Source organism: Phocoena sinus, chromosome 2 (assembly GCF_008692025.1).
Source record: "Phocoena sinus isolate mPhoSin1 chromosome 2, mPhoSin1.pri, whole genome shotgun sequence".
Taxonomy (NCBI): domain Eukaryota; kingdom Metazoa; phylum Chordata; class Mammalia; order Artiodactyla; family Phocoenidae; genus Phocoena; species Phocoena sinus.
In genome coordinates, this window is record NC_045764.1 from 110,501,679 (window position 1) to 110,517,975 (window position 16,297).

General features: G+C 35.0%; 1 protein-coding gene across 8 annotated transcripts in view; it reads right to left on the reverse strand.

Annotated features, from left to right (window-relative positions):
• The window catches only part of HEATR5A (HEAT repeat containing 5A), a 111,508-nt gene that overhangs the window by 62,016 nt on the left and 33,195 nt on the right, over positions 1 to 16,297 (reverse strand). For all 8 annotated transcript variants that reach the window (XM_032624379.1, XM_032624381.1, XM_032624377.1 and 5 more), the window contains 6 exons: positions 15,841 to 16,096; positions 15,072 to 15,227; positions 13,378 to 13,628; positions 10,850 to 10,961; positions 5,729 to 5,881; positions 4,588 to 4,687 (listed from right to left, as the gene is read on the reverse strand). In XM_032624379.1, the coding sequence (XP_032480270.1) occupies positions 4,588 to 4,687; positions 5,729 to 5,881; positions 10,850 to 10,961; positions 13,378 to 13,628; positions 15,072 to 15,227; positions 15,841 to 16,096 (1,028 nt within the window). The remainder of the gene's footprint in view (positions 1 to 4,587; positions 4,688 to 5,728; positions 5,882 to 10,849; positions 10,962 to 13,377; positions 13,629 to 15,071; positions 15,228 to 15,840; positions 16,097 to 16,297) is intronic.

A 16,297-nucleotide genomic window follows, 5' to 3' on the forward strand; every position in this document is an offset into this window, starting at 1 on the left:
GACAATGTGGTGTTGGCACAAAAACAGAATTATAGATAATTGGAACAGGATAGAAAGCCCAGAGATAAACCCACGCACCTATGGTCAACTAATCTATGACAAAGGAGGCAAGGATATATAATGGAGAAAAGACCGTCTCTTCAATAGGTGGTGCTGGGAAAACTGGACAGCTACATGTAAAAGAATGAAATTAGAACACTCCCTAACACCACACACAAAAATAGACTCAAAATGGATTGAAGACCTAAATGTGAGATCGGACACTATAAAACTCTTAGAGGAAAACATAGGAAGAATACTCTTTGACATAAATCACAGCAAGATCTTTTTTGACCCACCGTCTAGAATAATGGAAATAAAACCAAAAATAAACAAATGGGACCTAATTAAATTTAAAAGCTTTTGTACAGCAAAGGAAACTATAAACAAGAGGAAAAGACAACCCTTAGAATGGGAGAAAATATTTGCAAACGAAACAATGGACAAAGGATTAACCTCCAAAATATATAAAAGCTCATGCAGCTCAATATGAAAAAAACAAACAACCCAATCAAAAAATGGGTAGAAAACCGAAATGGACATTTCTCCAAAGAAGACATACAGAATGGCCAAGAGGCACATCACTAATTATTAGAGAAATGCAAATCAAAACTACAATGAGTTATCACCTCACACCAGTCAGAATGGCCATCATCAAAAAACCTACAAACAATAAATGCTGGAGACGGTGTGGAGAAAAGGGAACCCTCTTGTACCATTGGTGGGAATGTAAATTGATATAGCCACTATGGAGAACAGTATGGAGGTTCCTTAAAAAACTAAAAATAGAATTACCATATGACCCAGAAATCCTACTACTGGGCATATACCCAGAGAAAACCATAATTCAAAAAGACACATGCAGCCCAGTGTTCATTGCAGCACTATTTACAATAGCCAGGTCATGGAGCAACCTAAATGCCCATTGACAGATGAATGGATAAAGAAGATGTGGTATATATATACAGTGGAATATCAGCCATAAAAAGGAACGAAATTGGGTCATTTATAGAGACGTGGATGGACCTAGAGACTGTCATGCAGAGTGAAGCAAGTCAGAAAGAGAAAAACAAATATCGTATATTAACGCATGTATGCAGAATCTAGAAAAATGGTACTGATGAACCGGTTTGCAAGGCAGAAATAGAGACACAGATGTAGAGAACAAATATATCAGCAAAAGGGTGGAAAGCCGGGGGTGGGGGGTGTTGGTGGGATGAATTGGGAGATTGGGATTGACATATATACAGTAATATATATAAAATGGATGACTAATAAAACCTGCTGTATAAAAAAATAAAATTAAATTAAAAAAAAAACAAGTTCAACGTAAGCAAAGTTATTCTTTGTACAGGTTAATAAAACAGTTAAACCTCTCATGAGATGGATCAGGAAAAACAAAAGAGAAGGCATACTGAAAACTAATCAGGAATGGATGAAGGGACATTATAGATATAGCAGAGATTAAGATGATAAGAGAACATTAAGAAAAATTTCATGCCAAAAAATGTGAAGATGAAGATGCAATGGCAAAATTCCTGGAAAAAATCTAACAGACAAGCAAAACAAACCTGCAAACCAGACCTCAAATAGTTAAAGCAATTAAGGAAATGAAATATGTAGTTAAAAAAAATTTTCCCACAAAGAAAACAGCCGGTCCAGACTGTTTTACAGACAGGTAGTTTCATGTGACACATTATTCCAATCTCCTAAAAGCTCCTCCACAGAACTTGATGAAACATTCACCTACCTCACTCCATGAGGCTAGTATAACTGATGAAAATCTGAGGAGGGCATCCAAGAAAGAAAATTATAGGGCAGCCTCACTGATGAATGTATGTGGAGAAATCCAAACATAAGCAAACCAAATCCATAAGTTTACAAAAAAAGATAATTAGTTCCAAGCTCAGTTTATCCCAAGAATGCAACCAAGTAAAAAATTAGTCAATAAAATTTTTTACATTAAAGTTTCAGATTAAACCACTTTATAAAACATCAAAACTCATTCACGATAAAAAACCAAACCAAACAAACAAAAAACCAAACCAAAACAAAATGTGGATAACTATGAAGAGGATACTTTCTTAATCTGATAAAGAGCATCTACTAAAAAGCCTGTATCGAGCGTCATTCTTATTCGTGAAACATGAGAAACATTCCCTTTAACAAGCCACTTCTCTTCAGTTTTAAGTGGTAGTCAACTAGTTAGCACGTTAAGAGGAGAGAGAGAATACAAATGAATATATGAGTAAATATCATAAAGGGAGAAATCCTAAAGAATCTACAAACAAATGCTTGATATAGGAAAATTTAGCAAGGTGGCTGGATATAAGATCAATTACATTTTTTAATACAATAGCAATAAAGACATTATACACACACATACACACACTCCCACATACTTATTTAATAACTGCAAAGAAAAATATGAAGTATTCTAGCTAGGAATAGATTTTTTAAAGACATTAAGACTTTTACATAGAAAAAATTTTATACTTTGTAAACAACCTCAACAACATGTTTATGGGTATTACAGAAATACCAATTATCTTCAAGTTTACCTATAGATTCAATTTAACGCTAATTAAAACTTCAACGAGACAATCAATTGCCAAAAAGGGCCAAATTATGCCTAAAGATGAATAAGGCCAAAAACTTTATTCTGACACTAAAATTTATTATAAAGACAATGTGGTATGGGCACAGAAATGGGCGAACACACAAATGGAATACAACAGAGAGCACAGAAACAGACCATGTCTATATGGCAATATAATACACAACAAAGGTGAATGGCAGTCACCAGAGAGAGGAAGCTTGGATTTCTTTAGTAAAGTATGGGACAATCTGTTATCCATATTAAAAAAGAAAATGAAATTGGAACCCTACCTCACTACAAACATAAAAATAAATTCCAGATAGATTAATGACTTAAATGTGAAGGACAAAAACCTTAAACATTTTAGAGAGAAATAAAAGAAAGTATCTTTATAACCCTGAAGAAAGATTTTTTAAATCAAAAGACAGAAAGTACTAAGCAAGAAGTAAAAGATTGATAAATTTGACATTTAAATTAAGAATGTCTGTGGGGCCTGGGTTCAGTCCCTGGTTGGAAAACTAAGATCCTGTAAGCCGTATGGCACAGCCAAAAAAAAAATAGGTAAAGATATGCATGAATTGGGATTTCACAGAAGGGGAAATAGTGAGGAACAATAAACATATAGAATGGCACTTAAAGCATCAGGAACCAGATATATAAGGTAAGATCATAACAAGATACCAATTTACACCTACTGCATTAACCAGAGTTAATGTCTGAGTAAGTGTTGGTGAAGAAGTGGACTGAAGGGTACTCCCATATACTATTGATATGTATATGCAAAAACTTTGGAAAATAGTTTGGATATTTCATTGACAGGAGGGTAAACTGCTGTACATGCACACAATTAAATATTATACAGCAACCAAAAAGAATGAACAAGCTGACACATAGAGGAAGTTTAGAAATATCATGTTGAGTAAAACAAGCAAGTCTCAGAAACACTATGATACCATTTGCCTGATCAAAACCAAACAAAACTAAACAAGGTACTGTTTAGGGAAACATGTATATGTGATACGCTTTTTAAAAATGCAAGAGAATGACAACTTTAAAATTCAGGATAGTGATTACCTCTAAACTAAGGCAGAAAGAACGGTAGTAGAGAGGAGCACACATATAACTTCAATAGTATCAGTGTTCTTGTCCAGGGATAGCTAAATCCAGCCCATTGCCTGTTTTTGTAAATAAAGTTTTACTGGAACACATTCATTCATTTACAGATTAGCTATGATTGCTTTTAAGCTACAGCAGAATTGAGTAGGTACAAAAGAGACTGTCCGGGCCAAAAAGCCTAAAATATTTACCCTCTGGCCCTTTACAGCAAACCTTCATTAACCTCTGTGCTAGTTGTGCTGAATACACAGGTTTTCACTTTATTATGACACTTCATAAGCCATAATCTTAACTGTATTTTTCTGTATACATAAAATGTCATATCATTAAATACTTGTTGGAAAGACTTTCTCTAAACTGTACATTTTATTAACTGGGAAATTATAAGTGACCAGGACATAAATTGGATTTTTTTAAAAATGTAAGTCAAATGTATGAAAATATAAACAACAAAAACCTGAAACTGTTAACAAGTATCTGGTTCTTAAGAACACAGAATAGCACTAACAAACCAATCAAACGCATACCTGAAAAGGTTAACAGGCTTAATATTTAATTTCTTGGTTAAATCTGACTGTATGGAAGATACATTATCCACCAAATAACTTTCCTTCCCTTTTAATATGTACTTTTCTTTCAAGATCCTAGCCTAAAAAAAAAAAAAAAAAAAAAAAAATCACATAACTAAATGTTTGCCTTCCTCTGCAAATGGAAAATCATTCACCAATCACAGAAACCTGGCATTATTAAGGTACTTAATAAGATACTACATAACTAGAGGGTAACTGATTGCTATTAAAAATTTTTATCAAGTCTAAATAGCGGATCCTTACAGAGTTAGCAAATCCACAGCGCAAGGAAGTGGTGGAAGAAGATGCTGAATTACTTCCTCAGTAAGGAGATCACCACAGTGGGAAACAAAGCTCTTGATAGCTGAAAAATACAACAGACTTTTACTTAGCACAGTGTAATGAACCATGAAGAAAGCATTCAATTATGGTAAGGCATTTGTATTTTTGTTAGAGGAATAAAGAAATGTGCTAAAATCGAAAAAATTCTTGAAACTCTAGTAAAATAAAAGGAAACTAGTGTCTTCTACCTCCAAACTAAAAAAACCAAACCAAAACAACAACCAAAAACAACCCAAACTTCCTAGAATTACTAAAAGAGACCAACAACCAAATTAACAAAATGTTGCTTTCCTGGGATTTTACTCAGCCCTTGAGCTCAGAAGTAGCAGCTCAGACCCTCAAGTTTGCCAGTTCTACACTAGTTCTAAAGAACCAAGGCTGACTTTTAAGTCAGCATGTTAGGTTTTATAGATGTTACCTGAAACACACAAGTTTTTATTAGGTTTTATAGATGTTACCTGAAACACACAAGTTTTTATAAGGAGTTATTTCATATGTAGAATAAAGTAAATATTTAAAAGTTCAGTTTCAAGGAAACACTGATTTTGGTTTTGTTTGTTTATTCATGGCATTTTTACTCCTAAAAATGATGGTTTTTAAGAAAACGTGCTTCAAAAAAAAAAAATCAGTGCTTCCATGTCTTTTCAGGGAACCCACAGCTCCTTAAGCTCAGATTTTCATGGTGGATGCTATTTTTTAATGGTCTATGTGTTGTAAAAGGGTATAACTTTCACATATAAAAAACTAAATGGAAACCATACTTAGTCAATGCTAATTAAATTCAACCCTAGAGGAATGAATGCCTACGTAACACATAACAATCTTAACATTTCTCAACTGATCGCATTATAATAAAACATGCATCCTAAGGATAAGGACATGTAAATTTGGTTTATTACATCATACTTCTGTTATAGTCACCAACTAATCAATTATGTTCAATAAAAAAAATCCCCAGAAGCAGATTTTTCCCCCCAACTTAAATAAAACATACAAGTATATGTAAAGTTAAAGGATGGAAAAAGCCAGAGGAAAAGGAGAGAAAAGACTAAACTCAACCTACCACAGAGAGCACCAGCTCGTCCTTCCAAGGTTACCTGCCATGTAAATGAATCTCCTCGGCTCTTTTCTGTTCCTAGATCTTTCGGAGACACTGGAAAGACACACTTCCACAACAGCAGAACTCGAGCAAGGTGATGATTGACAAACGCAGGACCTGTAATTTATTCAACTTGTCACTTGTAAAGGAACCCAAAGTGGTTATTCTTTAAAACCCTTCCCTCTTAAAGTAAACATATTTTAATCTACTACTGCTGGATTACTTTTGTCCCTCTAGTTCCAATGAATGTACTACTGATCAATGACTATCTGAAGGTACTAGAGTACAGAGAGGAAAAACAAGGAACTAACAGTAAAGTCTGGGCTCTGGTGTCCTCTCTCCTACTACTGCTGTGACCTCTTTGAGCCTCAATTTCTTTTAACCGTAAAATGAAGCCAGAACTACCTGCACTGCTTATCTCCAAAGGTTTGTCCAGATCCAAACAACAGAGTGTACTTTAAAGTAGCCTGAAAAACTAATGTGCTACGTAAACGCCAGGTACTACTGTTCGTAAGAAATAACATTGTATCCTGAAAGTAATTCTAACTTTTGATAGCAACTTTGTTCCAGGCCAAAAACCAGATGTGATACGTCTAAATGGAACTTTCTTTTTTTAATATTTCAAAGCAACATTTAAGAACTGAATACACAAACCCAGTAATGAAAGGCAATGTACTGTACAATGACAGCTTTTTATAGTTGTCCTTTGGTACCTGTGGGGGATAGGTTCTAGGACCAGCCCCACCCCCGCCGCCAGATACCAAAATCTAAGGATACTTAAGTCCCTTATATAAAGTGGCATAGTACAATCTGTCCTCTATATCCGTGGATTTGGAACCCACGGATACAGAGGGCTAACTGTAAGTATTTGATAGCATGCAGCATTATCAGTTAAGAAAACAGAACTACGACATATAAAAACCCAAACGCACAGCTTCTGTCCCCACGTAATATTGTTTAAAATTCTGGGGTTACCTTAAAATTCTCCTGTGAGTACTCCCTACTTCTTATTTCCATGTTCTGCTGACTGCATGCTTTTCTTCGGCAGTATGGCAGCACAGCATAGAACTGTACTGGGCTCTGAGGGAGACCACCTAGGTTAACATCCTGGCTCCATCCACTTACTAGCTATTTCAACTTGGATAAGTCACTTAATCTTTTTGTGCCTCAATTTCCTACCTATAAGTGGGGATAACAACAGTATGTACCTCATGTGACAGTTTCTGAGGCTTATATGAGTTTATATAGAACAGTGCTCCACCCATGATAAGCATTTATATATCTGACATTATGTAGTTACCATTCAAAACTTGTCTTATTTGCATATGAAGAGGTGAGAGCATAATGGCAAAATGAAAGGGCAACAGCAAGCCGATCATTATTTTTTTTAAGCATGCAATTTAGTACATTAACAAAGTAATTTCTTCATTTTTCTCCTGACTTGCTTTTTAGGAAGAGGCCCTAGGCTAATCCCTACAGCAAAATAAACCTAATTCACTCCTTGCTCACTACTTTCTTTGATGAAGTAGTACTAAAAACATCCCATAGAATTGGGATAAAATAAGGAAATTGGAGTAAGGCAATTAAGAGTAAGTGACTGTAAGAGGTTTCACATGCACACACAGGCATACTCATATAATGGGCTGTGGAAATAGAGAAAATTCTGAATGCAAAATTTAGTCAGATACCAAAAAACAAAGTAAGGATGAAGTCACTGGGAATACCCACAGTTGACAAAAGTTCCATATATATTTGCCACTGTACCCTTAAGATACCTCTCTAACTCAGGAGTGAACAGTGTAGCATCACGTCCCAGAGAGGTAACAAGATAATTTATTTCAGAAACATATGTAAACTAAGTTACTAAAAATGTTTGTAGTAATTACAAAGTTAAAAAAATAAACAAGAGTAAGTTCATTCACACCAAGAATAATGTTGGATCTAACAAAAACCAAACACACATTGTAGATACCTGCAAGTGAATCAAAGGTGTTGTATGTGGCATCAGATAAATTGGGAAGTATAGCAAAAAGGGGTTAAAAATGTTGGAGTTCACATTTGAGGAACGGACTTAAATGTGGTCTCTGAGTTTACATTAGTTCAGAACAGTGAATTTTTAAAAAATAATAATGAAAATTGTAAATGGTGAAGGAAATGCTGAAAATGCAAAACAGGTGTTAAAACTGCCAGGCAAAAATTAATAAAGCACTCAGACCGTCATCTAAATCCATTTCCCACAAAATATAATCAGAGCTCCTTGGAGAACTGACTGGTTGCAAGCTGAGGCAGAAATTTTTTTTTTTAAATACATATACATAACTTTAATCACAGTTAAATATATACAACTATGCCAATCTCCTAGGTGCCTTCTGACCAGGGTCCTCTCTGATCCCCTCCCCCTAACATCCCACTCCTTGGAAGTAAGTCATTTCTAGAATTTTGTATCTAACTGCCCCTCATTCTAAGGCAGAAATTATGATGTAAAAGCTGGGACATCTTGTCATGCCAAAAATAAAGATGTTATCAAAGAACACTAGTTTCATATGAACCAACTACTAGGGGCTCCCAATGACTAAAGATGAAACAATTTGAAGATCAAAGAATAATGACTGCAATGTTGTTGGTGGGAATGTAAATTGATACAGCCACTATGGAGAACAGTATGGAGGGTCCTCAAAAAACTAAACATAGAACTACCATACGACCCAGCAATCCCACTATTGGGCATATACCCTGAGAAAACCATAATTCAAAAAGACACATGCAGCCCAGTGTTTACTGCAGCACTATTTACAATAGCCAGGACATGGAAACAACCTAAGTGTCCATCGACAGATGAATGGATAAAGAAGATGTGGCACATATACACAATGCAATATTACTCAGCCATAAAAAGAAATGAAATTGGTGGATGGATCTAGATTCTGTCATACAGAGTGAAGTTAAGTCAGAAAGAGAAAGTATGCTAACACAGTGGCAGGACAGGAATAAAGATGCAGACATAGAGAATGGACTTGAGGACACAGGGAAGGGGAAGGGGAAGCTGGGATGAAGTGAGAGAGTAGCACTGACATATATATACTACCAAATGTAAAACAGATAGCTAGTGGGAAGCAGCCGGATAGCACAGGGAGATCAGCTCTGTGCTTTGTGACCACCTAGAGGGGTGGGATAGGGAGAGTGGGAGGGAGACACAAGAGGGAGGGGATATGGGGATATATGTATATGTACAGCTGATTCACTTTGTTATACAGAAAAACTAACATAACATTGTAAAGCAATTATACTCCAATAAAGATGTCAAAAAAAATAATGACTGCATTCAACTGAAACATATAAAAATCTATGAGTTTATAAAGATATCTAAAAGCAAAACCTCACTGATACCCTTTGAAAATTACTAGCAACCCGTAACACATTCTAAAAATTGATAATAAAGTGAAAGAATCATGCATTAAGAAAAAAAAGCCCAAGAAAACAGCAAATTAAATAAAACATCAACTTATTTTTTATTCCTTTTTGGTATGTTGAATATGAATGTGCATTAAAACATGATGTACTAATCTCTTTTATAAAGGAGAAAGGATCTCTTGTACTCTTCTTCCAATGGGATTACCCTGTTTTGAAAGCTTTTGTTCATTAAAATATTGCCATTTATTAAGTAGTTTATCTTCCCCTTTAATTAACCAAGAATATCAATACAGCAGGCATGAAACACCTAGCCAAAAGCAAATAAAATCTTGACCACATTATTCCCATCACATTGTGAAATCATGATCTATGCCAGGGGCCAACAAACATTTTCTATTAAGGCCCATGCAATAAACATTTTTGGCTTTAAAAGCCATACTGTCTCTATTGCAATTACTCAATTCTGCCACTGCAGTGCCTAAAGGCTACAGACAATATGTAAACAAATAATTATAGTTGTACTCTAATAAAAAGTTTATTTATGAACACTGAAAACTGACTTTCATATATTTCTCATGTATCACAAAATATCCTTTTTGTTTTTAAACCATTAAAAACATAAAAACCATTCTTAGCTCACAGGCTGTATAAAACAGGTGGCAAGCCAGATTTGGCCCATAGGTTGAACTCAGATCTAGTCCAATAAATCTCTTTAATCATCTCAGAAACATTACTTGAAGTGGCTCTTCGTTTATGATTGTTTATTTTAATTAAGCTCCTTTTAGATCAAATTACTTCAGAGGTGTCAAAATGATTTATTGGTCAAATCCATCTAGTTTTATATCCTAGCAGTAAACCACACAACTATACAAAGGAACTTAAAAGTATAGCTTTTATAAAGTAATAAAATAGAGTTTTAAAGTTACAGGATGTAAATATAATAGTCATGATCATAAAATAATTACACTAATAAATAATAATTTAAATTTAATAAATATAATTTAAACATGCCTTATCCCTGTCAATGTAACTACCTTATTATTTTTTTTTTTTTGCAGTACGCGGGCCTCTCACTGTTGTGGCCTCTCCCATTGAGGAGCACAGGCTCCGGACACGCAGGCTCAGCGGCCATGGCTCACGGGCCCAGCTGCTCCACGGCATGTGGGATCCTCCCAGACTGGGACACGAACCCGTGTCCCCTGCATCGGCAGGCGGACTCTCAACCACTGCGCCACCAGAGAAGCCCGTAACTACCTTATTAGTGTCACCAAATTCTCAGAACAATTACAGAATTGGATTCATGGGCTATCGCATGTTCTCTTGCCTATCCTTATATTGTAGAAAATTTTTTTTCTGAAGATAGATGGGAATGATTTTGGGAAAAGCCAGACTCATTCAGAGTTTAGCGTGAAAGTTGATCAAATTGGCTTATCCTACTTAAGGTTCATAAATTGGTCTTGAAGAGAATTTCAAATAAAGACATCTGAAAACATTCTAAGGATTGGAGTAAATAAGTATATGGCTTCCTAAGGTGACTGCTAGGAGAAAAACGTTTACGTGGATATTTAAATTCTGGTATATATTAAGTTACTCTTGTCAAATCATACATTAGAATATTTATGCTCATAAAACACCAAGCAGTCTGTAGTTATGTAAACCCTCCACAAGACTTACCTAAGGTCATCAGGCCAGCAATCAACAACCATCCAGCTTGTGTGCGCTGAGCTGAAAGGCGACTGTTTTGAGCAGCAGAACATAGCAAATCCTCTGCTAATGTCATAATAATCTATTGACATATAGAAGAATAAGGTAAAAAAAAAAAAAGTATATCAGTTTATAGGTTACTGGACAAATGACAGTAACTAATTATAACAATCTCTTGAAAAATTAACTCTTACACATAATAAATGTCCATGATAAAAGACTGTCATTCACATAGACTATACCATAGGACAATGTCGTACGTGAAACTAAAAAAAGTAACTTTTCAAGGATAAATTATAGGTTGTATAATAGGTATACAATAGGTATATTAGGTTGTACACAGCAACCCTATAATTCTTTGTGGAGTATATGTGACAACATTGTACAACCGTTCAAGTTTCGCTATATAAAATGTGAACTTACTTTTAGTTTTAAGCCACCATTTTCACAGATCTGTAATTACCAGAGGAAGTTTCATTACAGGACTCTCTCCTTTTAAAATTCTGCACACTACTTTGATACCTGAGTGGCTGATAATAGTCTTTCCCGAGGCAGTATACTATATAACCACAGTTAAACATACTCACTAATTGCACAATGAAGTAGCTTCACAGTAAAGGGGGATTAAAATGTTATATTTTAAAAGTCTAAGAAATAGTTCTAAAACAGCACAGAGGAAAAACTAGATATTTCATCTTTATGGATAATGCATGCTTATAGAGTGCAAATGCCGACAGGTATCTAACATGTCTAAGAAAACATCTCTGTAACCAATCACCTCTAGAAGAGCAGCAAATATTGTGAGTTGGCACATACCTTTTCTAAAGAGGAAGGCTAGCATATTTTTAAACAACCAACCAACTTACTACTAACTTAGGACTGCTTGCAGCCTCTACTTGTCCCCCACCCTTTAAAAAGGGTGGGGACAAAACAAACCAAGCCTGTCTGCCTAAATTAATAAGATCTGAGGACATTAAATTTAATTAATACACGCAATGGCAATTCTTTGATTAGCAAGATGTGATGTGTTAGTTTAGAATATAACTAAAATAATAAATTTAACTGAATAACATCACCTCCCGAAGTTGCTGATCACCTTATCCCAAAGGCATTGGCAATATTCAAGATAATTTAAGAATTTTTGAAGTAACGGTGTATTTGTCTGCAAAGCCTAAACTGCAGAGAGTATACCATAATATTCATTAATAATGATGTGGAGGGACAAGAAAAAGGAAAGGAACAATGGTGATTTTTTAAAAAGTTCTTATGTGTGTGAGGCCCCGATTATGAGGGCTTTTCACTGTCAAACAATATTCTCTGACAACTGACAATTCCTATTCAAAAAGAAACAAAATTCCCACACCACGCTTTGCCTATTTTGTGTTTTTAATACATATATATTTGTGTGTGTGTGTTTGATATTTGATTAACAAAATTTCTTTAGTTCTCTTGACAATTCTTTGTACATTAAAACTGGGTTATTTACTTTCTAGGTTCTGTATCGTTTATCTTTCTGAAAGTGCTACACTCAAAAGCCATTATTTTTCAGTAGCAAAGCAATTTGTCATCATTATGAGCTCCTGGTGTTTTATATATTTACTATGTTTCTATCCATTGTTATCATTATTTTTTTGGATGCACACATTATCCCCTCTTTGGTCAGGGGAGAGTCTAAAGTTATCTCCTGCATCCTTTTAAAATGAACACAGTCTCTGATGACTTCCCTGCTTTCCAGTATGACAAGATATTCCAGGCTTATACTGTACATTTCCTGTCCCAGATCTAGAACCAGCCATTCCTCCAAGGGGCCCTAATTCCTTTTCGGTTGGAAATGGTATTTAGGGCCATAATCTGGGCACTAGGGGTGTTTCCTGCTACTGGGTTGCCATTGCTTTTATGTCTGGACAGTGTGAAAGGAAATTAAACACTCATACTAATATTTTCAATTTAAATTTAACATATGGGCCTTCTACTTAATTTTCTTGATTCTACAACGGTAGCTTTTTTTTTTTCTTATGGAAAATCTTGGCTCCTAAGAACATTCATTATCTACTTCATCTTACCAGGTATGTAAACTAATTCCAGAATAATACCACCAAGAATACCACTAACTACAAAATTATTAAATGAAGTTTAAGATTTCTTTTGAAGCTCTATTTGTCCTTTACAATGCAATTTTAAAATGTACTTCTATGGCAGAGCTGAATGTATGGAAAAAAAAAAAGCCTTCAGAAACAAAATCTGTTACTAACTGGAGATATTTCTAACAAAAAGCAGAGAAAGCAACTCCTCTTTAAGTGTAGATACAAAATTTTTAACCATCCCTTGGTTTTTCACAGTAATTACTTTGATGATACTTAACACTTAAGTAGTAGTATAGCTGACAGCTCAGAAATTTGTCCTGCATGGTTCTTTACTGAGTGATACACAAGAAGACAATGATGTTTTTAAGAAAAACTTGAAATGTCACTATCATATGCGAAGAATGAAATAATTACCTTGCCCTTTCCGTGAGGAATTCCTAAAGGACAATGTTTCACTGCTCCCAGCAGAGCTGCCACTGCAAAACTAAAGCCAGTCACTGCTTCAGGTGAAGACTTAAGCACAGTAAGCCTTTCAAGGCAACGGTCTAAGAGAGGTGTTAGGTAGGAAGGTAGTGCCACAGCAATGCAGTGTAGACACCAGGCAGCTGCTAGTCGAACAGAAATGCTAGGATGAAGAGTAACTGAAATGACGTTGTCAAGGACGCCTAGAAGGACAGAATACACAAATGATGACTCAGCTACACAGATAAAACTCAGTCATCAAACAGTCAAAAGAGTAAGCAACCACATAGATATGAAATATATTATCTTATCAAAAGCCAAATCAGAATTTAAAATATTAAGTGATACACAATTATAAATAATTTTTTTGTACCCAAGAGTTATTTCTACCAATGTATCTCATGAAAATTGGCTTAAATTAAGTCAGGAGACAAAGGAAATTTTTATTTCCTAAATAAGCCAATGTTCTGCTTACTTTATCTTGAGATTAATTTGGTACTAGGAATTAAAAATTACCAATATAAAAAAAAGTATCAATAAATAACAAAAACATCTTGAGAAGAAATGTCACATCTTGCTTCATCCTCCTTTTCTTTTAAATCCTTTCTGGCACATTTCTCTACATAATCAGTATTCTCCCTATGTACCATATTTCTCTTAACCTGAGAACAAAATGTTGAAGAAAATCAAGGCTTCACTAGATCCCCAGTGGGTTACTAAGCCACTATGCAGACAGTGAAGTGCCACTACCAATAAGAAAAAAAAGTCTACATTTGCTATAATTCAACATATACCTTCATCAAAACATGTTAACAGTTCATGTCAACTGCTACTTAAACAATATATGCCCTAGGATAAATAGGTTACAAATCGAATATAATGTAAGCTTCAGTCAGCAGGAATTGTGTAGCACAAAGGACAAAAGCCATTAAAGATGATTTTAAAAAGTAATTAAGTAAGCCAGTCACAAAAGGCCACATGCTGTATGGATTCCATTTATATTAAATCTTGTCCAGAATAGACAAATTCATAGAGACAGAAAATAGATTAGTGGTTATCAGGGCTGGGGGGAGGGGAAATGACTGCTAGTGGGTGTAGGACTTCTTGGGGTGAAGAAAACATTCTGCAATTAGATAGTGGTAGAGTTTGCACAACTCTGTGAGTATACCAAAACCACTGAATTGTATACTTTAAAAGGGTGAACTTTATGGTATGTGAATTATCTCTCAAAGTGATTAAATAATTTTCAAAGAGAGAAAGAAAAGAGAATGCCTGAAAAGACTTTTAAGGAAGTAAATTACTTGTACCATACAGAAACTAATACTTTCACTGCATATGAGAGATACGAGTTCAGGTTTACCTCTCCATTTTTCTGTGTTATCCTAAATATCTCCAGACGGGGGCTGGAGATAGAGAGAGACCTAGAGAACCATCTTTAGTTACAAAAGCAAAAGGAAAAAAAACAAAAACAAAAAAACAAACCTTTAAAAATCTTGATTATATATATTTCATAAAACAACTCTAATAAATCTATAGTGGAATCTATAATAAATGAGCTATATGAGGGAGCTTTTCTGCCTTGGAGAAAAGTTGTCTAAAGTAAAAGTAAAAACAAAGTATTCATACTAGTCACAAACAACAGATACCTGCACTTGAATCCTGTAGCAAAGGTGCAGCTGTGGTGCCGAGACTGTGTATGAGATTTCCAAGTTCTTGTAAAGCACATACCAACAAATGCTGGCTGGCTGCTACATCTGCGGAGCCAAGCCGGGTTTCCAGATTACCGTCACTCGTTACAGCATCTGATAGAAGTATAAGAATTAACTAGACATCACTGTTTTATTAAAATTTATTACAGAGGGTAGGTACTAGGAGCAGAAACATATGAAGGTAAAAATTAATACCTCCGCTTGATATATGTGAAACCCTTGAGGCAGTAACTAAAATACTAAAATGGGGACTTGCATCTATAGAGAAAGAATTAAACTAATATAACCAATTTAGTTCAAGCAACCTGATCAGAGATGCCTTATTACTCTTTTAGCAAGTGGCACTGAAAGGGAGAACTCCAATTTTATCAATACTCAAGATAAGCAGAGTAGACTTAGGACAGTACAAGAACTGAGATGAACTAATTGTTTCAAAGACAATGTATCTTAACTTCTATAGGAAAATTATGAATTCTGAGGAACTACTATCCACTAGCCTTTAAGATCAGTACATATATATATAATAGTTCTTATCAAGGTAGATAATTTATGTCTCATCTATATATAGACTGCTTTACTCTGAAACAACTGACCTGTATTATAAAAGTGTTTTTTGGGTATTAATATAATTATATACCAGTCCAGCTTTTCCAAAAGGACAATCCCTTTAGCACTGTTAAAACAGACTCTCTTAGAAGACCCATACCCATAACTTTCTTTAACTTCCAGATAGCCTGGCAAATATCCTTGGCAGCAGCAATTTGAGCCTTTTCTCCAAGAAGGCTTCCAACAGTAGCTCGAAGGATAAATGAAACACAACGGCGACTGCAGACAGCGTCAATCTGAGTTTGGGTGGCCTTAGGGTGTGACTGTGAAACCAGGCTTAGGGTATGAGAAAGAAAGGCAGCAAAATTTTTCTCCAGCCATGCTCCTCCTAGTGTTGAAACAAACACCACGTAAGCCTAAAAAAGAAAAGAGTTTTATCTTCAAAATGAAATAATTTCAATTCTATATTAATGTTTTCTCTTCCATGAAATATGCAGAATTTATTAACATTTCTTTTTAGTCTTTCCTCATTTATATAGCCACCTTAGCTATATAAATGTGGTACTGTTTTTCTGTTTGTTAAGCCAAAATTGAAGTACGCAGTCTTTCAACTGAGG